Here is a 27,846-nt window from a genome sequence, read left to right on the forward strand (position 1 = left end):
GTGTTGAATTCTAAAGCAGTTTCTTTTCAGGTTGGACTTTGATATTTTGTGCATGAAGAACACCTTGACACGAATAATGAAGCTGCCCAATGGCAACAAAGACGTGTGGACGATTGAGGCCAGATGGTGAGTGTTTGGGGTCTTTATCTGAGTGCCACTGTAGATTTCGTAACACGCTTTCCTTGGCGATTGAGTGTGCCTTTTACACCTGTATATTCTCTTTTATGTTATTTTTATGTGTTTTAGTAAGCCAAAACTCGCATCAGTCACATACGGGAGGATATTCAACTTTTCTTTGGAATTTAATATATCTTACTCTTCGATATTCTCTGATGACAGGTGTATGTTTTTTGCAGTAGCAGTTTGCATCAGTAACATAAGAGGAAACTTAGGTGTAATGTGCGGAATTTGTCGCTTAGGAAAAGATGTTACGAAATCTTCAAACCCATTTACTGAAGAATACAACCCGACGTATTATCAGTACTTCTGGCTGTATTCCTTAATTTGGCAATAATTTCAGCAGCGTGGTTTTGGACTTCTTTGCTCCAGAAGCCAAGAACAGAGGAATGCCTTTTTCCTTTAATTAAAGTTTGAAAGTATAATATTATGCAGGCCTGCTTTTAATGCCAACTAGTGATTCGACTTCTGCGTTTGGTATATAGGGAGGCGCGGGGTGTCCTTTATCGCCGGTCAGGTCGTAGATGCCATCACTCCTGCAGCTGGTGTGGCAAGTGGGCAGTCCCAGCGATGACTACTTACGTTGTGCCATGGTCTATACAGTTTACAGTGTCCTTTACTCCAGTTCACATCGTCTGTTACTCTTCCCACTTGATATTTTTCTCACTAATTTGTATCGACTTCCCGGACTGGAATACACTGCGAACTCGTTAGGCCATCTTTCTTCCCTACCATCACCTCTTCCCTTCAGTTTCAGTATTTTTTCCTTGTTATCCTCTAGTTATATCTCTGTTGGGCATAAAGGAGCTGGAAACAATGCACGACCTTACGGTACAGATGTATACTACTCTAGGGTATGAAAGTTCAAGGGAAAGTATAACTGAAACAGCGATCAAGAGAACACGTCAACTTATTACCAAAGTGGACGAGATAAATCTTGTCAATTTTTAGCTGTTTTTAATTAAGGTAACTACATTAACCATATACAGACCCTAAACCTATCAAATGAACATAATGACAATATATCAGTGATCATTGCAACTTCATATGTAACGCTCAGTGTAATAGTGTCAGTGGAACAGTCAGTGATAGTTTAACGGGATGTAACTCCCAGCGTATCAGTGTAACAGTATTTACATTTAACACTGCACTAAACATGTAATCATCAGTATCTTAGTGTTCTTAATCACACAGTGATATGAGCTTCCAGGGGTGGATGAGCGAGGTACTTAAACACAAACGACAGATGACCAAGTTAACGAGTAGTTGCCCTCACATGCCAGTAGTTCCCTAACGGCTTCACTATGGCCCTTGTCACCTCACGCCACAAAGTTGAATTGCCTCGTACAAAGCTCCACACCTACCCTCAGAATGCAAACCCCTCTTTAACACACACTTAAATCTTGATGTTTTATCCACATATGATAAAAAAAAAAAAAGGACACAAGTGTAATTAAATGCACCAATCACAATTCAGTATTTAAATGCAAACTGAAGCACAGGACAGATCCCACCAATCACTATTCTGTATCCATCTGTGAACTGAACGACGTAGGACATTCCCCCAATCATTTCTGTATCCATATGCGAACTGAACGACGTAGGACAAATTCTGCCAATCATAATTCTGTACCGAATAACGAACTACAGTAGACGACGTATAAAGTCCAATCATAGTTCTGTGCATAAATATAACCTGGAAGAAATAACGGCCATATTCAACCAGATAAATACCCCTGTCGCCTATATATGAGATGTACAATAAATAAAACATACCTTCCTAGAGGGAAAGACCTCTAATATACAAGACCATGTAGTCGAGTTTATACGGTTGGACACACCACCTATGTCGCACCACATCATGTCGTCTACTTCCAGAATTCATCCGCTCGATAAGGTACACAGAAGCCCGACCTTGTATGTCTATTGTTCGGAAAACACTGACGGACTGATGAAAGACCCTGGTTCAGTTCTGTTTGGACTCTGATCTGTCAAACAGCAGATTACGTCACTGACTCTGATCTGGTCAGACTGCTGAAGACGTCACAACTATTCCATCCACAATCCCTGAACGAGCAACAAAGCACTACAAGTCACTGACAGAGACGATCCACAGTTTTGTGTGTGTGTGTGTGTGTGTGTGTGTGTGTGTGTGTGTGTGTGTGGCACAACGGATGGGTACTTAAGAAGCAGCTGTGCATATGAGCAGCTTTACATCTGCACTCTGCTGACATATTTATTAGTATGTTTTTGCAACCACCAGACGATTGCATTGGACTTAAAGCGGAGTTGTAGTAGAGGCGAGGTTAATGAACTTATGTAGCCTGAATATGGCTCGTATAAGACGGGAACTGTATAATCAGATTGAGGAATTTCATATCTCATGTAATTTCTGTTATGGTACTTTGGTGAGGCGTTTCCATGTTCAGCTGTACTGGTTGGCAGTCTGCACTCTGAGGTTAGGTATATAAGAACACCAGGTGTTTACATTCTTCTTGGACAAAGTTTTGTGGTGAACCATTAATTAAAGCAAACGACTGAAGCAAATCATTAAAGTAAATGGACATACTTAACCTGACTGGGCCTAACTGAACCTGAATTGACCTTGTACTCTAGAAGAGGTTCCTCAGTTTCTCTAGTATCTGGTATAGTTTATAACATGGATATAGTTCAAGGATATTTCGGTAGTGTTAGAGGAGGTGAGTTCTGAATTTTGTTAGTTTGTATTGTGTGTGTGTGTGTGTGTGTGTGTGTGTGTGTGTGTGTGTGTGTGTGTGTGTGTGTGTGTGTGTAAAAGCTTGCAAATTATCTTGCTGGTGGTCCAAGCTTGGTTGCTGGGTGGAGTGAGTGGGGTGTGAGTGGACAGGCGGGGTGGACTAAGTGGACTGGGTGAATGAGTGAGGCAGATGTGGTGGAATGGGTGGATATGTAGGTGGACGGAGTGAGTGGGCTTTGTGGGCTGGAGGGCTGATGTCTGGCTTCCTGGAGGATGAGGCAAGAGACGGACTTACTACACTGTGGAATGGGTAGGTGTATGGGTGGGATGGTGGGTGGGTGGACGAATGGGATAAATAGGTCCAAGGTTGGAGTAGGTTTGTATGAGAAACTGGGTTCGTGGGGATGTTCTTACGTCCTTGGAGGAGTGGGTCTAATTGGAAATGTAATTCCAGTGGCTAGGCCCATGGAGGAAGTAGATCCATGTGTAGCTTTGTATCCAGGTGGAGAAAATAAGTCCATGGGGATAATAAGTCCAAAGGACATCGGTCACTAAAAGGAAAATAGATTCATGATGGAAAATAGGTTCAATGGGAGAAACAGGCCCATAGGGAAAAGATTAGCCCAAGGAGAAGAAATTGGTCCATGGGGAAAAAGGTCATGGGAGAAATAGGTCCATGGGGGAAATAAGACTGAAGAAAATAGGTCTTGGGCAAAAGATCGAAGGGAGAAAATTGTCCAAAGGGAAACTAGGTCTATGTGTACCCATGGCTGAAAATAGGTACATGGATGAAAATATGTAGGTAAGGAGAGGACCCCAAGGAAGTGTAAATGGAAATGGACTTATGTGTCTGACTTGACATCACCTGACTAAGCTGAAATAGGTGTGATGACTGACTGTATCTGGAATATCACTGATGAACCTGGATGGACCTAAGTAGATCTTCCCGTTCGCACCAATGATGTAGTGTAATTTTACCTGCTACCTTTATTGCTTCTTACCCTCAGACAATTATATTTCGGTGAGGAGAGAATTTTTCCGCTGGAACTGTTAGATACAGCCATAATTAACACCATTATTTAAAGTCTGAGAGAGAGGTGAAGTTAGTGAATGTACAGCGAGGTTGGATGGTGAGGAATTGGAAAATGTGAGTACGTTTAAGTACTTGGGTAGTGTGATGAGTAAGGATGGAGGTTTGGAGGGTGAAGTGCTTGAAAGGGTACAGCAGGGAAGAAAGGTTGCTGGTTCTTTGAAAGCAGTGATAAAAAACAGGGAAGTGAGCATGGAAGTGAAAAAGTTACTACATGACAGTATTGTGATACCAACTCTAACGTACGGAAGTGAAGCTTGGACATTGTTGGAAGGACACAAGTCTAGAGTGAGAGCAGTGGAAATGAGTTATTTAAGAGGAGCCTATGGAGTCACATGGAGAGACAGGCTGACGAATGAGGATATAAAGAAGCGTTGTGGTGTGGTTGTGGATGTGATAGGAAGCGTTAGGAGGAACACACTGAGGTGGTTTGGCCATGTGGAGAGGATGGAGGGTGAAAGACTGACAAAGAGAGTGTATGTGAGTGAGTTGGAGGGGGTAAGAGGGAGGGGGAGGCCGAGAGCGAGATGGAGGGATGGGATGGAGAGGTATATGAGAGAGGGGGGTGTGAGTTGGGAGCAGGGCAGTGAAATGGCGGGGGACAGGGCGACTTGGAGGCGATTTGTTTCTGGCCACCCCAAACGGGATTGAGGCATCTGGCAATAGATAGATAGATTTAAAGTTATCCTGTTAAATTGAATCAAATCGCCTGGGGGCAGCAGGAAGTATTTAATCAAAATAGGCCAGTGGACTGAAGGTGTTGATGGACTTAATTTGCTCTGACTGAGCCGATTGGATGTGATGGGCCTGAATGAACACTTATTTAGGCCTGAATGAACCTAACTGGACCTATATTATCGTGAACTGAAATTAAAGAACCAAAAATGGCCCTGATGGGCCTAAACAAACAATATGGAACTTGACTGCCGTGGCTGGGTGTGTGTACACGAGGATTGTTGATATAACCTAAAATAGTCGATGCAGAGTGACTTCAGCTGACCACTGAACTGATGGACTAATTAGTTCCAGCTTAGTTCTTGCAGACGATTACCCCGGCTGACGGTTATGGTAGATGTTTTTTGGCTGAGGGTTATTCTGGAACGGCACAGGTACATTCGCCAAAAATTTCCCAAATGCCCAAAGCAGTATGCAGTCTCGTAAAATGATCGAAAAATCTGAAACAACTTCCTCGGTTTTATTGTAGAACAATACTGTCTGTTTCTGCAGTATATGTTAGATACTATACACGAGTGCAGTGCTATGAGAGGTCGCTTGCAGTCAGGCATAACAGTCATTCCGAAACGACAAAACCCATTCCGATCATTACTACATCGATCATCCCCTGATGTTTGAAAACTTTTTGGCGAGAGTGTACGTGGTAGACGTACGTGCTTGTTGTCATACCTTTGTAGGTATGGCATGAATTTATCTATATTGACCTTTAATTGCCCTGATGGACCAAGTGACCTAAAAAGATTTAACATGCCTGAAATAATCCTGAAGTGGTTTACTTGTGTTTGAAGCAGGCAGCCATGAATGCAAACAGGAATAATTCTTGGGAGTGAGGTTCAAGAAAACTGTGGGGGAGGAAGCACAGGCTTCTGCAAAGTCAAAAGCCCTCCTCATCACTCGTAGCAGATGCACTTGGAGACATCCTTAGGAAGAGAGTTTGCGTTCATTTTACAACACCACCCAGGCGTGTGAAGAGATGAGTGCCCAACAGTGACATAGGAAAAGCTAGAGTGAGCCAACTGTGAACTGAACTGGCATCATCTGTAAGGCTGTGGCACAGCAGTATACCTGTGGATGTCTTTTCACATGCCACAAGTCAAAGATGTATTTGCAGCAAGTGTGAGGATAGAGACCAACCAAGAAACTTTTCCCATGATCTGTTCCCTTGGAGGAAAATGTCCACTCAACCCTCCCCCTTCCCTTCTCAGGTGGTGTCTGGGTAGTAAAACGGAGACACGACTGAGTGTCATAGGTTCATCACATTTCGATCTTTAACACATATGTTAAGGCAAGTTAAATAGTTCATCACCTAACATCCCAAACAATACGTTGGTACAGTTAGGGACAAACGATCGCTTAATACATCAGTTTTTCTACTAATCACAATTACCTGCTGGCTAGTAATCCTAAACCCTTGATACCTTTTTTTGGCTCATAGGTGACTGCTATGATTCATCGTGAAGGAAAGTGAATGACATTGCTAATGTGAAGTGGGCGAACATTTGTTCCCGACTGTTTTTTGGTCTGTGTCATTACCATCGTGTCGTCATTGTTTCATTGCACCATGTGCTTGAGGCATGGAGGGTGTTGGCTGGTAGAGTGACACCATACTGGCTGTGTGTTGCGAGTTACAGCAGTGAAGTACGAGTAATACATTCATGTCTACCCAGAAATGCTTTTCAGCTATTCGTTCACAGGATATATATGATTAAATTAGACCATTGTTTGCATTCCTTCTCACTAGAAACCACTTTCACTCTCACTCACAACCTCTTGCTTCCATGTTTATCCTCGACCTGTAAACCGGACGTTTCTGTGAACTGCAGCTCTGATCTACGCTGCCCTTCATGTTAGTGTGCTACCTTGAACTGTTTATTACATTATATTCTCTCCTCTCCATTTTACTTTGCTGACGTGATCTGTGCATGTCTGTATATTCCATCCCTTTCTTATATTTCATCGCTCTCTCCACTTTCGTAATATAACACTAAATCTCTCATCCTATCTAGAGTCACATGTGTGTTGGAGGGACTTTCATATGTCGTAAGGAGCTGCTCCCTAAGGATCGCCTCTAAGTCGTCTCCCCATGACTCATTATTCTCAACCATCACGTGGGATAACACCATGCTTCTCCTTGTTGTCCTTGTTGTCACTCTTAACCATTAATTTGTTAGGGTATAACTACTGGATCCCTATCGCGAGTACCCTTGGCAAGGCATTTCCTTCAACTGATATTACTGTGTTGATAAGGTGCCATGACAGATGTTTCATACAGTGATATTAAAGTCGCTGCACTTATTAGTTCTGCCTCGGGGTGTAAGTTTTGAATGTCGCATTTACTCGTAAATGCATAATTGTGAGCCACTTACTGCTCGCCTTCTGTTCCTGGCTAAAGGGAAATAGTAATCAGAGGTATATGCTAAATGAAAACTTGATGTTCCATGTTACAGTGATAGTTGGAAGCTTTGTTAGTCTGGCCGAGGAACAGTTTGTGATATCATTACTCGTACAGTACAGAAAAGTTTCGAACTACCAACAACAGATCTTTGTTGGGTATGAAACCCTGACTACAACTCCCTTCAACCACGAGTAGGTAGAAGAGCAGGAATTAAGGCTAACGACTGTGCTGTGCTGAACATCGGTTCATACCATGATTTTCTTTGTACCTGTTACCATTGTAGGCCCATGTGGCCAGGTGTTCCCTCTGGTCACTGACATCTCAACAGGGACCTTGTTGAGTTACCAAATACCCCCCCAAACGTTTTTTTTAACCCTTTCACAAGCTACCTTTAGTCCTACGGATTGGTAGTACACATATCAGTGATCATGTAAATTACGACCCAAAAGTCATTAGCATATAACTCTTACTTAAAATAATAAACATCTGAATCACTCAGCTAGAAACCATGCAAAAACAGTAGTAAATCTCGCTGAGTCAAACTTTCTTCATAACCAAGCTTCCAAACTACCAAACAGTCCTAATGACAATAGAATATTGTGGTTAACTCTCAGTTCTTTCAATAATAAATTTAACAAATCGTCACCCATTCCGCCACTAACATCTTCAGACGGTAACATTACAAATGACCCATGTGGTAAAGCAAATATCCTTGCCAGTACATTTCCCAGAAATTCTGCATTAGAGAAAGTCAGTCAGAACGTTCCAATACTAGAACTTGACTCTCCTGAAATTGCGCCACTTAAAATGCAGACCAGATACGTAAAATCCATCCTAGACAATTTACCAAACAATAAAACTCCAGGCCCAGATGGAATTCCTCCAGTTGTTTTGCAAAAAGTGCTCCCCAGAACTTGCTTCTGTTCTAGCTTAAATATTCAGACTATGCATACGTACTTTCTCATTCCCTAATTTTTGGAAAGAAGCCTATATCCACCCAATTCCGAAGAAAGCTAGTTCCTCTGACCCCTCTAATTACAGACCTATAGCTATCACGTCTTCTCTTGGTAAAGTATTTGAAATTGTCATGAATAAGCACGTAGTTAAATATCTTGAATCCAACAACCTAATTAGTGATAGATAATGGATTTCGCCACGAAAGATTCGCCATTGATATACTTAGTCTCCTGGCTCACACTACCCATCAAACATTTGACTAGCATGGAGAAACTCATGCAATAGCCCTTGATATTTCTAAAGCTTTTGACAGAGTGTGGCATCGTTCCCTGCTATCCAAACCCCCTTGCTATGGACCAGCGTCTTTTGTTCCCATGATTTCCTCATATCTCAGCGAGAGAAAGCTAAAAGTAGATAATGTGTATTCCAGTTTCCAATCAGTTAACGCCGGCGTGCCACAAGCATCTGTTCTGGCTCCAACCTATTCCTGATTCATATTAGTAATTTCTTATCTGTCACCCGTAATGCCATGCATTCATGTGCAGATGACGCAGCACTTTACAATTCATTCACACCTTAACACCCCATTCACAAAGTTTAATATCTCTAACTCACAACTTGGTACAGCCATCTCCATGAATCAAGACTTATCTAGGATCACTGGCTGGGGACAAAATAACCTTGTCTCATTTAATGCTAGTAAAACCAAATGTATACAGTTTACTAATAGGCAGATATTGCCAGATTCCTATATTGCCTTCAGTGCTACTAATATTCCTATCTCTATAAGTAATGAAATTCTCTGTGTTTCACTGAACAGTGCCCCCAGCTGGACCTCTCATTTCAGATCATTTGCGAAAACCGCCTCAAAGAAGCTTGGATTATTGTACTGTACAGAGTTCGTAGCTTCTTTACTGACGAGCAGTTAGCTGTAGTTTTTATAAGAGTCATGTGCGTTCTCAGCTTGAATATTGCTCACCCTTGTGGAATGTTTGTGGAGGTTGCACTAAAACTAGGCAAAATTCAGAACAAAGCTGTTAGAATTATTAATAACCATACTATTACAGAAAAAAAAAAAAAAAACTCCCCTACGGTTAAGAAATGAATGTTGCCTCGCTTGCATTATTTTACAGATACTTTCATGGCAAATGCTCAAAGTTGCATTCATTATGCCACCTCCCCTGTGCCACACTGGCATCTGGTAGCGCTCATTACAGGAATATCACACTGCTGAATTTCCACCTATCAGAAATCTTTAATTCCCCGAATTGTATCTCTTTGGAACTTGCTTCCCCAGAGTTGTTTCACCTCAAACTTCAACCTACAGCTGTTCAAGTCCAACTGTTACAGATTGGTTATGAACAGAGGACACCAGTAATCTGGTGTATGGATTATTTTTTATTCATGTTTTTCCTTCCTGTGCTGTTATTAAAAAAAAAAAAAATGCACGTCCACTAAAATAATTACCGGCATCCAATGCTTCGCTACTCTTTTCAGCTGTCCCTGGCACAGAAGCAGTGAGTACGCAGGAAGAGGTGGTACTCCTTATCCTCCCCCTCCCCTTAAATCTGTCCGTCCCCTCCATCCCCCCCCCTCCCATCTCTCTCTCTCTCTCTCTCTCCCTCCAGATATAAGTCCTGTAGCTTGTATGTCATGTATAAAGAATAATTCATAGCAATGAACATTATGCTCAAAGGAATATCTCAAAACAGCAAAGCATTATCTACTAGTTAATATAGAAATCAAAGTGCTATTTGTCAGCTTGGCATCCATCGTATCCGAGGTTACCATTGTAGGATTTTCCTACATGTTGTGATACAATGACCACCACTATTAACATTTTAAAACGACCACCACTATTAACATTTTAAGAATGGGTTGATAACAGACTACATACAGTAGGCCTAACTGTCCAGTTTATGGAATACCCCATGAACAACGCATGTCAGTTATATACATTGTGTATCTCAGAACTGCTGTAATAGTAACCACATCAATGACAAGTGAAAGTAGTGGTGCATCAATTATGAAATTGAGAATGGTATATCACCAGTCTGAGGACGATGATAACATCACAGAGGGAGTGATCGGTAGGCATATTCGTTTATTTTAGGGTAGGCTGTTACCTCAGACGGTTCTCAATATGCATACAAAGTGAGGAGTGTGTTGCCTACGAAACTGCTTCAGATTGGGCAATTTGTGCTTCGAATTAGCAGTAGGAGTTTTAATGTTGATTCTGATTCTGATGTACACATTACACATCAACATATTCGTTTATAATTTTTCACGGAAACTGTTGATACTCAAACTCTTTAAGTAACTTAAAAGGCAGTGATAATTAATAAGCAAAACAAAATTCCAAGTAAGCAGTGCTACGAAGCCTTCAATGCCCCTTTGATTACGGACCTAAGGCTCAGCAGATCAGGGATAGGCTCTTAAACTCAGGAGTTTCTTTTCAGATCCCTCGTCCACCGTGTCAGATTTTGTCATGCTAAAATAATGCCGATATTATTATTAGTGGATGCACATACATACCCTGTATATTCATTTGCCTTGTACAGGCGTTTATTTTGCGTTCACAGAACTGTTAACACTTCCTGCTAACTTAATAATTCACACAAGTTACATTTATTGTTAATAACTGCTATGAGTGCTTAATAATACATATTTCACTGATATTTTGAAGAGATACTAGTTTAAGTGAAACGTATAAAAATATGTATTATTCAAGTATTATATTATGCTTTCCCCTACCTTCAACACATATTTTTTGTTTAAAACCTACCTTAAAATTTCACAGAATGTTTACATCAATATCACATTTTGTATATGCTTTTACTTATTTATCATATCGTATTTCACTGTTCCTCATCATACCATTTAAATTAAGTAGTGATGTAGAACAGCTGGCAGATGCATTTTTCTCTCACGGATGAATGAGGGTGACTGTATGGGCCTGGGGACCGTGCAACCAATAAAAATAAGGGTCTGGCAGCCTCTAGTTGCCAAAACTAAAACCAGCAGATTTAGAAAAAATGGCAGAAGTGTTCGTGTGGTACAGATGCCACATTTGCTGTTCTGCCCTTTCTGGCACACATGGTGAACCTGCGGTGCAGGGGTTAACTCCTTTTCCCCAGATTTTTTTTTTTTTTTAACTACTGCAAGACGATTTTGTCCAAATTAGGAATGATCTCGTAGTGAAGGACTAAATTAAGGTTGCATCTAACTCCCTCTTTTTTGAAAGGTCAGTCCTGAGTTGAATGACACCATACAGAGAAAATGAGACTATAATACAAAAACAGGTCATGAGACTGATGACGACTGTGATTACAAGGAATACTGCAGCATTTACTTTATTTTTAAGTATGTACTGTACCCTGACTACAGTCGTAATTTGTACTGTATACCAAATTACGATTAAACTTAATGTTCCACCGTAACTACACCTGTAATATTATTTGTACTCAAATTACGATTGTGCTTTTTTGTACTCAAACTACACATTTTACTCTGTGTGAAAGTAACAAAATTAATGTTCTTGTATATTCTGTTACCTCATGTTATCTCTTTTTTGTGTATGCTGTTATGTCACTGGAGGTATGAGGCACTAACTAACTGCTGGTTTAGTTACAGAGGATCGATATATGTGGTATCGTGGCGGGATCATCAACAACGTCCCTCTGGCACCAATGCAGTCAACATGGAGGTCTGGGGACACAAATTTCTACAGTACGTGACAGGAGGTATGGCCTTTTCAAAATTTATTCTATTTACTGTTAGATACTTTCAGAAGAGCTAGCCGGAACGTAGAGTCAGAATTAGCCTCTTCCATCCGATGATGTTTTTTAAAGTTTATTCTTGCAGCCATTAGATGCTTTTATGCAACTTGGGAATTGAATCCAATATTGGGTCCCTAGCGCCAGGTATCAAAGACAATCGGAGCGGTCGGTCTTGGCATAAAAGTGGTCGGTCTTGGTGTTGGAGTGGTTCGGTCTTGGTGTCGTAGTGTCGGTCTTGGCGTCGGAGTAATTCAGTCTGGGCATCGGAGTGGTCGGTCGTGGCGTTGAAGTGGTCGGTCTTGGTGTTGGAGTGGTTCGGTCTTGGTGTTGGAGTGGTTCTGTCTTGGCGTCGTAGTGTCGGTCTTGGCGTCGGAGTAATTCAGTCTCGGCATCGGAGTGGTCGGTCGTGGCGTTGAAGTGGTCGGTCTTGGCGTTGGAGTGGTTCGGTCTTGACGTTGGAGTGGTCGCTCTTGGCGTCGGAGTAATTCAGTCTTAGCATTGGAGTGGTCGGTCTTGGCGTAGAAGTGGTCGGTCTTGGCGTAGAAGTGGTCATGGCAATGGAGTGGTTAAAACACTGAAGTGGTCTTTGTGTAGAAGTGGTCTGGTGTTAGAGTTGGTCTTGGTGTAGAGCTGGTCGTGGGTTAGAGTTGGTTTTGGTGTAGAGCTGGTCTTGGTGTAGAACTGGTCTTTGCATAGAAGTGGTCTTTACGTAGAAGTGGTCTTGGCATAGAAGTGGTCTTGGCATAGAAGTGGTCTTGGCATAGAAGTGGTCTTGGCATAGAAGTGGTCTTGGCATAGTAGTGGTCTTTGCTTAGTAGTGGTCTTGGCGTATGCAACTTAGGAAGTGCCCCTCATTCTGAAGGAATTATTGAAGGTTACACTATCTGAAGGCGGCAAACGGAAAGACATCATGTGATTAAAGGGACTGTGAGTAGAGTTTGGAAATGAACAATATTTTCATAATGTTTTCAGCACATACAGCGATATATTTCAATCACGCTGTGCATAGAAATCTTCATATAAAGATAACTATTGAATGACATATCTGTGAGTAGGTCTGGATGGACTTAAAGATGTTAACCATGGAACATCATCCACAACAAAGTGTGCTTCCTTTGTGTTCACTCAGCAAAGCAGTTGGGGACCTGGGTGTAAATTCGATTGTTGTGTGCCTTATTCCAGAAGATTGTGACTTAATAAATATCGATTGGTTGTCGTAATGGCCTTCATGTATTAGAGGGGCATTAATCCAGGCCATCCACATTTGAACTGAGGGTTATATTCCGAGTTGTGCTTAAAAATTTGTAGCAGCCGTTCCTTAGCGATTTTTTAATGGATCCGGTTGGGTTTGTTATTGGTGTAAACTTCATTGACACTAAAACTACATAAATAGTATAAGAGAATAATAAGGTGTAATATGCAAAATACAACAAAGAGCAGCTGGTACGATGGATTCTGTGCCTCCCATAATACAGCCATCGGGTTCCAGTAGCAAAGGTATTCGAATTATCAAGAACTTGAATGTTTTGCAAGTACTATGCCTTTGTTGTACTGAAAACGAAGTAAGGGTACTGTAATTTTGCTGTGTTGTTTCAGTTGTACTGATAGGTGCTGTTTGGTGATTTATAACATACTGATTGGTATTTAAATATGCAGTTTGGATATCTAAAGGGAAGGCTAGATACAGTTCGTGTTCCAGACTAACTAACTCAGTTTCTTACTTACTGACTGAATTACTGTATTCGATCAAAAAACCATATTTACACAGGTGGTCGATGGTACCACACTGAGCTCTGTTGCTTACCACGTATTTTACCTGTGGCGAAGCCGATAGGTCTATAAGTGATACACTTTTTTTTTTTTTTTCCCTCCAAGGAAAGTTCGAATATCTGCTCTTGGCGAGCTCCGAGTGATTTTCTTATGAAATACAAAGTTGCTCAGTTTGAAAATTTGAGTTGATTTAACATGTCAGTTGTTTGCATTAGCAGCTGACTCATCATATGATTAATAGGCGATTTTCAGTTTCGGCTGTAAGGAGGCATTTTAGCGACTCTTATGAAATACAACGTCGCTAAGCTTGGAGTTGCGAGTTGATTTGACATGTCAGCTGGTGCGTCATTTGATTAGCAATTTTCAGTTTTGGCCATAATGAGGCATTTTAATAAAATAATTTGAGGCATTCTATGAATTTCAGTGAAAGAAAATACTTCAAAAATTTTGCTACTGTAGGTTTGCCACAGGTCCGTGAAAATAGTCTTCTTGTTTCCTAAGGCGAATATTTCTGAATGAAATATATTTTATAGGCCTATGTTGCGCCAAAATTCTTTCTTCATGTCGTACTCATAAAATTACTAGCCATGTACAGGTACCAGCAGTTACTGGAGAATACTTTCATAAGTTTCGTCCAGTTTCAAAATGCAAAGACAAAGGTTCATAAGTTTCGTCCAATTTCAAAATGCCAAGACAAAGGTTCATAAGTTTTGCCTAACTTCAGAATGCCAAGACAAAGGTTCATAAGTTTTGCCTAACTTCAAAATGCAAAGACAAAGGTTGTGAAGATAGTTTTTTGATCATGTGTACCTTTTTGAACGGGTGGAGGCGTTTTAGGAAGACTAAATTTTGCACGATGGTAGACATCCACATGGACCAGGTTTAAGCCAGATGGGACTTTTGAGGGTCACCCTCCTCCGTAAATAATTGTTACTTTCCATTCTGAATACTGCAGGGATGGATGTGGCTATCAACGATGTCCTTTGTCTTGCTAAATGTGGTATTAACTCCTTCCATCCAATTACACGTTTTAAAACTTATTTTTGCCACCTCCAGATTTGTTATAATTGGAGAACCACATTTAGTAGTTCCGAGGTTAGAGCAGTCTCCATTACCCTCTTCACAACCCAGTTTCTCTTCCTATGATGAAAATCGTCCGAAAGTAGCAAGAAGAAAATTTAAAATGTCATTGGTGTTGTTGTGGCCCCAGGTTAGTGTGGGCCTGAACCGTGTGGATTGCTGGCTGTAATTCCCTCCTGCAGTTCACCATCCTCCTTTCAGGAGAAACGGAAGAATCAGATGCCTGGTTATATCAGTGCTACCACGTGAAAGCCACTCTCTACAGCATCACGTCATTGAACTGAAGGGTTTCTTTAAATCATAAATATGATCGTAAGTGGTGCAGAAGAACGCAATGTTGATGCGAATCGACTGCACGAGAGTAATTAAGACAGACAATCAGTGTTTGCTAAGTAGCAGCCTTCCCCTAGAATGTAACCTTCAATAGTTGATGCTTCCTCAGAGTCCACAGTGATACTGCTGGGTGAACAGGGACAAAACTAAAGAAACTTTGTCAGAGAGGCTGACCAGCCCGAAAGTTGAATTCTGTTTTTTTTATAGTTATGTGCTGGACTTTTTTTTTTTTTTTTTTTTTTTTAGCCAATGAATGGAGGAAGGAAAAACAAAGGAAATAAAAAAAAGGCCATGTTCCTAAAGGCATCCTTCATTCATAAAATATTTATAACAACTGGATTTAAATAATAAAAGTGGATTAATGTTTGTGGGAAGCAACTCCCAAGAAGTGAATTCCAGAGAGTGGTAGTTCTGGGAATAAACGAATTTTGATATGCAGAGGTTCTGCATTGTGGGGGAGAGAGTGTAAGTTCATGGGCGTTCCCAGCTGCCCGAGTATTTCGGGAGAAAATGTAACGGGGAGGCACAATTGAAGTAAGTTCGTTAGAGCACTTACAGTAAAATTATCGGTAAAATAATGGTAAAGAAGCAACATCTCTGCGTACTGATAATGGAGGAAGGTCCTGTGTAATGGCGGGATTATTGATTAATCTAATGGCTTTTCTTGAATTTTGTCCAACTGCGTCAATGCAACCGCTCCACATCCACTCCACAGTGGCGAAAGTATTCGATCTGAGAACGCACATGACTTTTGTATATTGTAGCCATCTGCTCATCAGTGAAGAATTCACGAACTCAATACAGAAGTCCCAATTTTTTTTTAGGCATTTTTAGCAAGGGATTTAACATAAGCTGTCCAGCTTAGGTTGGTGTTTAGTGTGACACCTAAGATATCAGTTGTAGTGGAAATGGGAATATTGACATCATTTTAAATTATGTGCGAGTCTGAGGGATACTTTTTGTTGGAGAAATTAATGTATTTAGTTTTCTGAGCATTGAATGAGACCAGATTTGTTTGTCCCCATTGCTTAATTTTAGAAAGGTCCTGGTTCAGAGATATTGTTGTGTCTATTTGGGAATTTATATTGTCGGATTGTGTAAAGAAGGTACTAAATGTGAAAGAACTATGAAGTGTCGAGTCATCAGCATAAGAGTGTATTGGGTTGTGAATGACAGATAGGAGGTCATTTACATGAATGAGAAAGTGTTGGGGCCAAAACTGATCTCTGAGGTACGCCAGCATTTATGGAATGAAATTGGGAATAAATTCCATCTACCATGACCCGTATTTTTCTATTATGAAGGTAAGAAGAGATTAGAGGAACAAGTGATGCAAGGCCATAGTGTGACATCATAGACAATATGGTCCGGTGCCATACTTTGTCAAATGCTTTTGAAATATTAAGTGCTATTGTGTGTGTTTCACCATGTTGGTCTGTTGTTTTGTTAATCTGATGGGTAAGAAGGCAGAGAATGTCTACAGTTGAACGTTCTTGTCTAAATCCATACTGCCGATCATTGATTAATTTATTGATTTCTAGGTGCCTGACTATGTGTTTGTTTATTAGTGTCTCAAAAACTTTACCGAGAACAGAAGTTATAGCGATTGGTCTGTAGTTTGATGGATCAGAAGTGGTCCCCTTTTTAGGATCAGAATGGATATTTGCTTCTTTCCAAGAGGCTGGGAAACTTGAGGTACAGATACATAAGCGGATAAATTTTGCCAATACAGGAGCCAACACTGGGGAGCAATTTTTAAGTACTATTGAAGTTCATCTGGACCAGTAGCTTTGTCTACTGAGAGATTCTGTAATACAGACTGTACGTATCTTGTGTGAATCTTGAAAGTGGGTATTTAGGAATATTGTGATTTTCTGAATTTAGGGTTTTGTTGAAAAAATATCAGCAAGAAGGTTGGCTTTTGCATGTGGGTCACTTGCTAGATTTCCATTGGGGGACTGTAAAGGTGGAATGGAAGAGGTGGTTGTGAAGTTAGATTTGAATGAATTAAGGGTAGACCAGAATATTTTATCATTTGGGTTGTTTAGTAGTTTGTTAGCTTGTCTGTGAAGAAAGTTTGGTTTAGAAAGATTGATAATAGTTTTGGCATGGTTTCTGATACCTCTATTACGTGCTAACCCTTGTACCACTGGGCCCCCAGGTGATGCAGATGATGGCGTGAGGCCCAATGAAGAGTTCCGGTGTGCAGTGTCATTGGGGTTGGGCAGGCATAGAATCCTCTTTCCCGCCAACGTGGACTGTGTCGACCCTCGCCTCTACCAAGAAGGCTGTACAGACCTCGCCGCATTCCTCATGATTAAGAGCACAAAGGAAGTAATCCAGGACGGACACAGAAGCTACCATCTCTATAAGTTTGTTGAACACATAGTCATTGTAGTTGCACCAGCTTCTTATTTAGATCACCCTTAGGTCGTATTGTAGGTGGCAAATCACAGCAGACTCTCCAGTGACTGTTCCTTAGTGATTTGAGGCACTATGTCCCACACTACGATTTCCTGATGTAATGATATTCACTTTTGACTCGAAATTGATAATATAATCTGTCGCCCCCCACATTTGGCAAAAGCAGCCTTACAGTTTTAGATTGCAGCTTCAGGACAGCATATGATAGAGATAATGAAAATTGCAAAGAGGCAAAACTACAAAAAGGGCAACTATCAAGACCTAAAGAACTACTTTAAGGAAAAAGATTGGGAAAAGGAGCTAAGAGGACAGGATATAAAAAATATTATATATACCGTAATATTTTTTTGAATTTTACGAAACGGGAGTCCAGAATTACATCCTACAGCGCAGAGAAACGGAAATAAGGATAAAGAATTTGTTTAATTCTGATTGTAAAAAAGCAAAAGAGAAAATAGATTTGCTGTGGATCAGATACAGATGACATAATAGCATATAGCAAGTACAAGCAGGCAAAAAAAAAAAAAAAAAAAAAAAAATACAAGGATAAGGAGAGAAGCTCAAAGGCAGTTTGAGGAAGACATAATAAATAAAAGTACTGATCAACCGAAGCAGTTTTACAGCTACATAAGAAGTAAAACTAAAGTCAAAGGTAAAATACAGTCCATCATGGATGAAGGGAAAATCTATATTAGTGAGGAAATTTATGAACTACTAAACAAAAATTTCCAATCAGTTTTTACGGAAGAAAGTAGATATGAGAGAGATGAAAGCAAAAAAGCATGCCGACACACAGTTGTTAACAAATATATCGAAACAAGGGGTCTTGGATGAGATGAGTAAATTAGACGAAGGAATAGCTAATGGTCCTGACGAGATTTCATGTTGGATATTACAGGAATGCGCAGAAGAGGTAAGCAGACTAATACATTTAATATTCAGAGAATCCTTAAGATAAGGTAAACTACTTGATATCTAGAAGAAAGCACACATTGTTTACCCTTTCAAGAAAGGAAACAGACAAAATCCACTGAAGTACTGACCAGTATCACTGGCCAGCTTCGTAAGTAAGATATTGGAAAAGGTGATACGGAAAATTTGGGTAAATCATCTGGAAAAACACAGTATGATAACAGGAAGACAGTTCGGTTTTAGAAGGGGAAACTTATTAATCTACTGTACTGTGATAGAGTTGCAGAAAAGAGATGGCTGGGTAGACAGCATTTATTTGGATTTTCAAGAAGGCATTTGACAGAGTACCACACCAAAGCCTATTATGGAAATCGTACCATCAAGGAGGAATTCAAGGTAATCTGTACGTTGGATGCAAGATTTTCTCAGAAAACGGGAAATGAGAACAGTACTAAGGGGAAATTACTCATCATGGAGAGAAGTGACTAGTGGAGCTCCACAGAGCTCAGTGCTGGCATCAGTTATGTGTTTAGTATACTGTATATAAATGACATACAGCAACATTGGAAAAGGAAGCTATCTAAATATGTTTGCTGATGGTGCAGAAATAAAAAGGAAAATTATAAACACAAACTCTTGCATAGATCACCAAGTAGAATAAGCTACATGAATGGAGCAGTAGATGGCAAATGGAATTCAGTGTGGACAAATGTCATGTAATAAAATTTGGTAAAAGTGAAAAAAGACCAGACTGGGATTATAGATTAGTAAGCTCAACCCTACACACATCAGAAAAGGAAGATGATTCAGGAGTGATTATCATTTACAAACTATCACCAGTTGACCACAAACATGAGAAAGTAAGGAACATGTACACAATGCATGCTAATATGAGAGTAGGATTCACATATATAAATGAGAGAAAAGCGCTTGGGAGCCGAATGCTAATCGCCCACCAGAATATTTTGTTGGCCAAGTCCAAGATTTTGACCATATCTTGATACCCTGAAGGTTTCATGTTGATAGCTCAAGCCGTTCATGAGATAAAATGTTGCAAAAGGCGGGCGATTAAAACTAGTTGACCTTTGGCAGCCATTTTGGTGACCTTGACCTTGACGTCGAATGCCCATTTTCGAACTCGTCCAAGATTTTGGCCATATCTTGTTACCCTGAAGGTTTCATGTTGACAGCTCAAGCCGTTCATGAGATATAATGGGAACACACACACACACACACACACACACACACACACACACACACACACACACACACACACACACACACACACAGAATGACAGCTCAAGCCGTTCATGAGATATAATGGGAACACACACACACACACACACACACAGAATGGTATCTAAATTACTAGAGATGAATGATTATGTCAGAGAAAATGAACCACAAATAATATGCCTAACTGAGACAAAATTAACACCAAGGATATCAAATGACATACTAAACTTAGAGGAATACAATATATGGAGAACAGACAGAAATTTAAAAAAAGGAGGAGAAATTATAATATTAACTAAGAAAAATCTAAAAGTCAAAGAAATAAACCTAGATATACCATCACAAGTAGAACTGATTGCAGTAGAGATCGACACATCTGAAGGTAAAGTAATTGTAGCCAATTTGTACATGCCACCCAGATCAAACACATGGGAAAGAGACGAATATGAGGACCTGGCAGAGAGTACAATTCAGAGTATAAGATCATTGCTACATAAAATGGAAGAGAAATCGGAAAGAATTATACTAACTGGGGACTTCAATACAAATATAAATTGGAATACTCTAGATATAAATAGCCAAGAAAGCTGTTGGGACCAAAAGCTCCTGGATCTCGTACAAGAGTTTTTCTTAACGCAACATGTGAGGGAAACCACCAGAAAAAGAGGACTTGATGTACCTTCAGTGCTAGATCTAATATTTACTAGGCAAGAAAATGACATTGACAGTTTAATATATCACCCTCCACTCGGCAAAAGCGATCATGCAGTACTAAATTATAACTTCAGGAGAGCATATGACATAGTAAACAGCAATGACAGTTACAAAACGAGCCTAAACTATAAAAAAGGAAATTATCAAGACCTAAAGAAGTATTTCTTAGAAGTTGATTGGGAAAATGAGCTTAGAGGACAAGATTTAAATGCAGTATATAAAAAATTTTGTGAATTTTATGAAATAGGAGTTCAGAAGTACATCCCACAGCACAAAGAAGCAGATAAGAAAATACAGAAATGGTTCAATACAGAATGTAAAAAATCAAAAGAAAGAAGAGATTTGTTGTGGAATAGATACAGAAGACACAATAGTGAAAGGGCGTATAATAATTACAAACAGGCAAGAAACGACTATACAAGAATAAGGAGGGAAGCCCAAAAACAGTTTGAGGAGGATATAATAAATAAAAGTAGTGATCAACCAAAGCTGTTTTACAGCTATATCAGAAGCAAAACCAAAGTAAAAGATATAATACAATCCATTACGGACGAGGGAATCACTTATACACAAGAGAAAGATATTTGTGAAGCACTAAATAAGAATTTCCAATTAGTTTTTACAGAAGAAAAAAGTTTTGAAAGGGACTATGTGGAACACGCATGTCCACACACACTACCAGATATACAAATAGCAGAAAAAGTAATACAGGAGGAGTTAAGTAGATTAGACAGAGGAAAAGCAAGTGGTCCTGATGAAATTTCATGTTGGGTATTACGAGAATGTGCAAAGGAGTTAAGTAAACCATTATTTTTAATTTTCAAGAAATCCTTGAGTCAAGGGAAACTACCTGATATTTGGAAAAAAGCAAATATAGTCCCATTATTCAAGAAAGGAAATAGACAAAATCCTCTCAGCTACCGACCAGTATCACTGACCAGTGTTGTAAGCAAGGTATTAGAAAAACTTATAAGAAAAGCTTGGGTAAATCATCTAGAAGAACACAGTATGATAACAGAAAGACAGTTTGGTTTCAGAAAAGGAAAATCATGTGCTACTAATCTGTTGAGCTACTATGACAGAGTAACAAACACAATACAGGAAAGGGAAGGATGGGTGGACAGTATCTATTTAGATTTCAAGAAAGCTTTTGACACAGTACCACACCAAAGACTATTATGGAAACTGTACCATCAAGGAGGAATTCGAGGCAAACTGTTTTGTTGGATGCAAGACTTTCTCATAAAAAGAGAAATGAGGACAGTACTAAGAGGAAACTACTCATCATGGAAAGAAGTGACTAGTGGAGTACCACAGGGTTCGGTGCTGGCACCAATCATGTTTTTAGTGTACATAAATGATATAAACAGTAACACTGGAAATGAGAGCTATCTGAATATATTTGCAGATGATGCAAAAATACAAAGGAGAATTACTAGCACAGACTCTTGTAGGGAGCTACAAGAAGAATTAAATAAACTTCATGAATGTAGTAGTACATGGGAAATGGAATTCAATGTGGACAAGTGTCATGTAATCAAGTTTGGTAAAAGTGGAAAAAGACCTGATTGGGATTATAAGTTAGGAATAAAACCCTATACACATCAGAAAGAGAGAAAGACCTAGGTGTGATTATCAGTAACAGACTATCTCCGGCTGACCACATCAGCGAGAAGGTACGGAATATGTATACACTGCTTGCAAATATGAGAATAGCATTCACATACATAAATGAAGACATGCTAAGAAGGATAATATCATCATTCATTAGACCAACCCTGGAATATGCATCAGTAGTCTGGAGTCCTCATCTCAAAAAGCATATAGACAAGATTGAAAAAGTTCAAAGGGCCGCTACAAGATGGATACCAAGCTTAAGGGACCTAAGCTACGAAGAAAGACTAAATAAACTGAATCTACCAACACTACAGGAGAGAAGGAAAAGAGGTGACTTGATAATGCTATATAAGTGCATATCAGGAAAGGAGAAAATAGACATAAATGATTACTTAACATATGGAGAAGCATCAGCAAGAGGACACTGCAAAAAGCTGCATAAGAAGAGAGGTGATAAATACGTAAGGAAATTCAGTTTCCCAAACAGAGCAATTAATCAATGGAATGCACTACCGAATGAAATAGTGTGTGCCAAAACAATTCACAAATTTAAGGATATGTACGATAAATATGGTTTAAGACACGGGACAGTACGAGCTTGACTCATTCCTGTAAAGATACAATTAGGTAAGAACAATTAGGTAAGAACACACTTTTTTCTTACCTTTTCATGCCACTGACTATTTTTCCTCTAAGTCCTAGCCCCGCACTTGGAAATTGCTCACGTCCCTCCAGGGGAGGTCCACTGCTCTAAAGTTATGGGTCCACCTGCAAAATATTCAGAATGCTTGCTGCCTGTACTTCATAATCTCGCAACGACGCTAATCGTTAGAGTGTGTGAGGCAAAGGTCCTCAGTAACAGGTCTATTGTGTTCGCAAACCATGCGCCTCCCAGATCGTTCCAGTTAGGCTAGAATAGGTTAAATTAAGCTAGGTTAGGTTAGTGAGGATGAAACAACTGGGGATTTTGTTTCTAGGTCGAACTGGAAGCGTCACAGAATACCAGCATTTTTTCCCAGGCAAGTTAAGCCATTAACTTGGCATAAGTATGATTAAGCCTGTCAAAAGGAGTAAGTAACATCCAGTAAGTGTTGCTTCAAGAAAGATGCAGAATTGGTAACATGTAGCATCAGACATGTCCCACCCAGAAGACAAGGTAGAGCTGCCCCTCGCTTATTGTGCAGAAATATGTTGCATATGAAAATTGTGTTAACGCCCCGGTAATGCTTGCTTTTTTGTCTTGACAGTAACCAGCTTCAGCAGTGGTGGGCAGAGAACAAACTGTGTGGGATTCCGAGGCTGTTGCTCGGCCACAAGACTGATGAAGGGGTGGTGGATGGTGTTCGGCTCATCAAGAACGACCACATCCCCCATCTTACCCAGGTAACATTCCAACCCGACAGTATTTAACTGTAATATTTTTAGCACTTTCTTAACTCCTGTGTGATGACGCATTTTTATTTTTATCTTTGGTATAGTCAAACACTTATATTAAGCGTAGGAGAGACTATGTGAACCGTAGGCTTTATATGTAACTATTAACCTCGTCACAACAATAACTCTCCCTTATGCTGAATAAAATCTTGTAGAGGTAACTGTACTTTATCAGTGAAGAAAGTCACCGGACTGAAGAGGTTAACCATATGACACACTGCGGCTTTTTAGTCTGCACACCATCGTGTGGAGACCTACTGTGTTCCTTTCAGCCCCGATGGCTGAGTGGTCAGCATTACGGATTGTGGAATTTCCGGCCTGTTAGCGCCAAGGTACGGATTGTGATGCTGATAGCTTGGATCACTCGAGTGAGGTGACCATCCACCCTTTCTGAGTTGGTAGGTAAAATGTGTACCTGGGGTAACATCTAGGGCAGGTAACTGTGGTAACCTGGATGATGTAGCTGCCTTGTATCCTAAGAGAGTCGGTCAGTAGGCCGCCAAAGGTTCAAAGATCTAAGTTACGAAGGTAAGCATCACAGCTAAGTGCCTCTAGGCGTCTGCCTCCACCTTTATCTTAACCTTTTTCTTTCTTTCTTTCAAACACGTTTCTATCTGGTGCCATTCCTTTGATCTCTCACCAGTTTGCTTCATACTTGGCACAATTTTTCCCCTGGATAAATATCCCCGGAAAGAATTTTATTTATTTTTTTTAGGTTGTTAAAAGTTACTATTTTAGTATGTGGATGGACAAGGGGACCTCCAAGACATAACAGAGTGGTGGGATGAAGGTGCAAAAGCTGCAGTTAAGGGAATAAAAAAAAAGACTTTTTCCGAGAATGCAAAAAGGGTGGTAACAAAGGAAATCTTGGCTGCCATGCGTTGAACCTGAAAGGAGATATATAAGGCAAAATCATGAGTCTTGGAGATTTTTACTGGATAGCCTTAACATTTCGAGAAGGATATGATATTTAAGGTGGCAAAACAGATGAAGAGAGAAAACAGGGATATCATAGGTGAATAGTGTTTAAAGAATGATGAAGGAAAGGTAGTGGTGGACAATTAAAGACTCTCGGAGACAACATTATAACCTGTATGCTGAATGAGGAGAGTAACTAACTGGAAAGATTTATAGCAGTGTTATGCCCTTGGCCTGTGGTTGATGCTGCAGCTAGTAGGACAATAGGCTGGATGCAACTAGGGAAGGCGGCAGGTGTGTCTCGGTTGACTGCTGAAATGTTGAAGGCCTCAGGAAATAAAGGAGTGAGTTTAATTAGTATTTGATATAATCGATTATGTATGTGTTGTCCCAGGTGACTGGTAGAGTGAATGTAAAACTGCTTAAGGGGATGGGTGATGCCCTGGAAAGGGGAAATTATAGAGGAATAAAACCCTCGGACCAGATATTTAATGGAGAAAGTCGTGGAAAGTATGATAAGGGAAAGGGTGACCATTATTGAGATGCAATTTGGGTTTATGCCAGGCAGAAGGACTACTGAAAATCAATATTCCTTGTCCGACAGCTTCGGGAAAAATGTGTAATAAAGAATAGTGAGGCGTACTTTGTCTTGGTTGATTTCGAGAAGGCCTTTGATAGAATAACAAAAGGAGGTGGTGAAGTGGGTAATGAATAAGCTTGGGGTTGAAGCGTGGCATTTAGAGTGGATACGTCATTGCCCGAGGGTGCTCGTACCCAGGCGAGAGTGAACGGTTTGAGTGATGAGTTTTTTCGTGATTGTTGTCTTGCATGAGGGGTTAGTCCTGATCCCCCTATTTTTTTATCATGGTGTTCGAAGCTCTCACTTAACTTGAGAACTGGGCTCCTATGAGGGATGGTGTATACTGATGACTTGGTGTTAATTGCGAAGACTCAGAGGGAAGGGGAAGAAGGATTTGGAAGTGGAGAGAAGGAATGATGTTTAAGGGTTTGGGAGTAAACGTGGGTAAAACAAAAGTGGTGATATCTTGGGCTAGTGGCAGTACTGTCAAAGCAGAGGGAGTGGGACCATGTGCAGTTTGTCATAAGAATGTGGGAAGTAACTCCGTGTTTGTGATAAGTAGGTGCATAGGAGATGTATTGGTCTTAGATATAGGGTGTAAAATAATGCTGATTTCGTGTGTGAGGTGTGTCGGGGAGAGCATGTGGAGATATGGAGGCGTTAAAGGATTGATCTTGCTGGAGAGTCTCTTGAGTGTGTGGAGGAATTCAAAGTCAGAGTCAAAGTCAAATGTTTATTTAACCATAGAGATTACAGTAGTTGACATTACACTTAGTTTACAAGCGGCTGAGCCTTTTAAGAGTCCGGGAACTCTCTTTAAAGGCATCTGGTATTTTTTGCACTTTTGGTAAACGTCAAATGTCTAATAAGGCTAAAACTACGATCTGACTAAATCAGCTGTATGACTTTTTAAGTAATAATGATCATCCCCGAAAGACGATATTTTAAGATTTTAATAAAGGGTATATACAAGATAGCACTACAACAAAACTGAGGTAGTTTTTATGTTAATACCCAGTAATAGTAATAATAATACTAACACCACCACCACCACCAATAATAATAATAATAATAAAAATAATAATACTGAAAGTCAACTAATTTAAAGAATTAGTACTTTGATAGCAACTAAGATTTATAAGCAGATTTGAAAGATACAGCCTCGCTTTGTTCCCGAATGGCCATTGGGATACCATTCCAAACTTTGGGTCCCTGATAAGTGATATGTGACTGGGACTTGGTTGAAGCCATGAGCGGTATTTTTAGATTACAGTTGTTTCGGAGATTATATCGATCATTCATATTAAAATCAAAGTAGCTGTTAAATGACAGGTTGTGCAGAGTCTTGTAAACAAACAAAGCAGTGCAGTAGGACTTTATATCAGGCAGTTTTAGGATACCCAATTTCTTGAAAGATGGATTAGTGTGGTCATATTTACGTAAGTTTTCCATTATACGGACCGATTTCTATTGGGCTATAAATAAGCAATTTAGTTGTGTCTTACAAGCACCACTCCATACATATACAATAAAACAATAAAGGAATAATTAGCGAGTAATAAATGAGCTGAAAAAACTGTCTTGTTAGTCGATCACGAAATTGGTACATGATACCACACTGTTTACCAATCTTTGTATGGAGATATTGGATTATGTAAATGCCATGACAAACGTTCATCAATTATAACACTAAGGAATTTTGTACTGTCCACTATTTCAATTGACTGGGCACCTATGTAGATGTTGGATTGATTTGCAATGCTTTGTTTCCTTCTAAATATAATGTAACGAGATTTGCTACGTTTAGCGTGAGTTTGTTGCTTGTTATCCATTTTTTAATATCTGTTAGGCTGCTATTTACAGCATTTGATAGTTCAATGAGATTTTGGTGGCTGGCATAAAAGGTACTATCATCAGCAAATAGTACTGGCTTCATATGTAAGGTAGCGTACACGGTGTCATTTAAATACAAAATAAACAAGAGTGGGCCAAGGACCGACCCCTGGGGAACTCCAGATTCTACTGGCATACAGATGGATTGGCACTGTTTGTATTGCACAAACTGTTTCCTATTGGCTAAGTAGGAAGCAAACCATTGATTTGAAGTGCCTCGTATACCATAGTGGTCAAGCTTCTTTAGTAATACAGAGTGATTAACCGTATCAAATGCTTTAGCCAGATCTAGAAATACACCCATAGTAAATTTATTTTCATCAAATGATGTCAGCACGTCCTTGGTGAATGACAGCAAAGCACTCTCGGTAGACAATTTTGCCTTAAATCCAAATTGTGAATCAGTGATAATATTGTTGGTGGTGCAAAATTGAATTAACCTTCCATAAACCAATTTCTCTATTATTTTACAGATTGTTGGCAGGATTGAGATAGGGCGATAATTGCTTAACAGCTTACGATCACCAGATTTAAAAACTGGGATGACTTTGGCCAATTTCAACATGTCAGGAAACTTTCCAGTTTCAAAAGATAAATTAAAGAGGAAGACAAGTACAGGAACTAGATAGGCCATTATTTCCTTAATGATGGACATGGGGATATCGTCATATCCGGGATCAACATTCCGTAGATTTTTTATAGTTGAGTAACTTCATGTTCAGTAGTAGGTGACAATACGAATACACTGTCTTGCCTATTGCGTAAATATGAATAGAAATTAACCTCAGACTCTCCAACAGACTCAGCAACTATCTTACCAACACTGACAAAGTAATTATTAAAATGGTCAGCTACTTCCTTAGGTTCATATACCTCATTATTGTTTACTAAATAAAAGCAATTATTTCTTTGTCGTGAAGAAGGCTTATTAAGGATAGACTTTATTATACACCAGTTTTTTTTTTTTTTTTACTGTTACCTATATTTTCACTTATTTTGCTCTTTTAGTACTCTGACTTTGCTTTTCTGATTTTAGCTGTGATTTCATTGCGCAGTCTGCGATACTCTGCACCGTACGTAATGGGT

The 27,846-nt window shown here is 39.8% G+C and overlaps 1 protein-coding gene across 2 annotated transcripts in view; it reads left to right on the forward strand.

Moving 5' to 3' along the window:
• Positions 1-27,846, forward strand: part of LOC145414100 (decapping and exoribonuclease protein-like) — a 144,614-nt gene that overhangs the window by 80,781 nt on the left and 35,987 nt on the right. The window contains exons 5-8 of one of the 2 annotated variants that reach the window (XM_080283659.1): positions 31-126; positions 11,698-11,813; positions 17,194-17,404; positions 23,183-23,318. In XM_080283659.1, coding sequence (XP_080139785.1) covers positions 31-126; positions 11,698-11,813; positions 17,194-17,404; positions 23,183-23,318 — 559 coding nt within the window. The remainder of the gene's footprint in view (positions 1-30; positions 127-11,697; positions 11,814-17,193; positions 17,405-23,182; positions 23,319-27,846) is intronic. The other variant, XM_080283660.1, reaches the window with a different exon arrangement.

Source organism: Coenobita brevimanus, chromosome 98 (genome assembly GCF_032717465.1).
Source record: "Coenobita brevimanus isolate Jiangsu-jjx chromosome 98, ASM3271746v2, whole genome shotgun sequence".
NCBI lineage: Eukaryota > Metazoa > Arthropoda > Malacostraca > Decapoda > Coenobitidae > Coenobita > Coenobita brevimanus.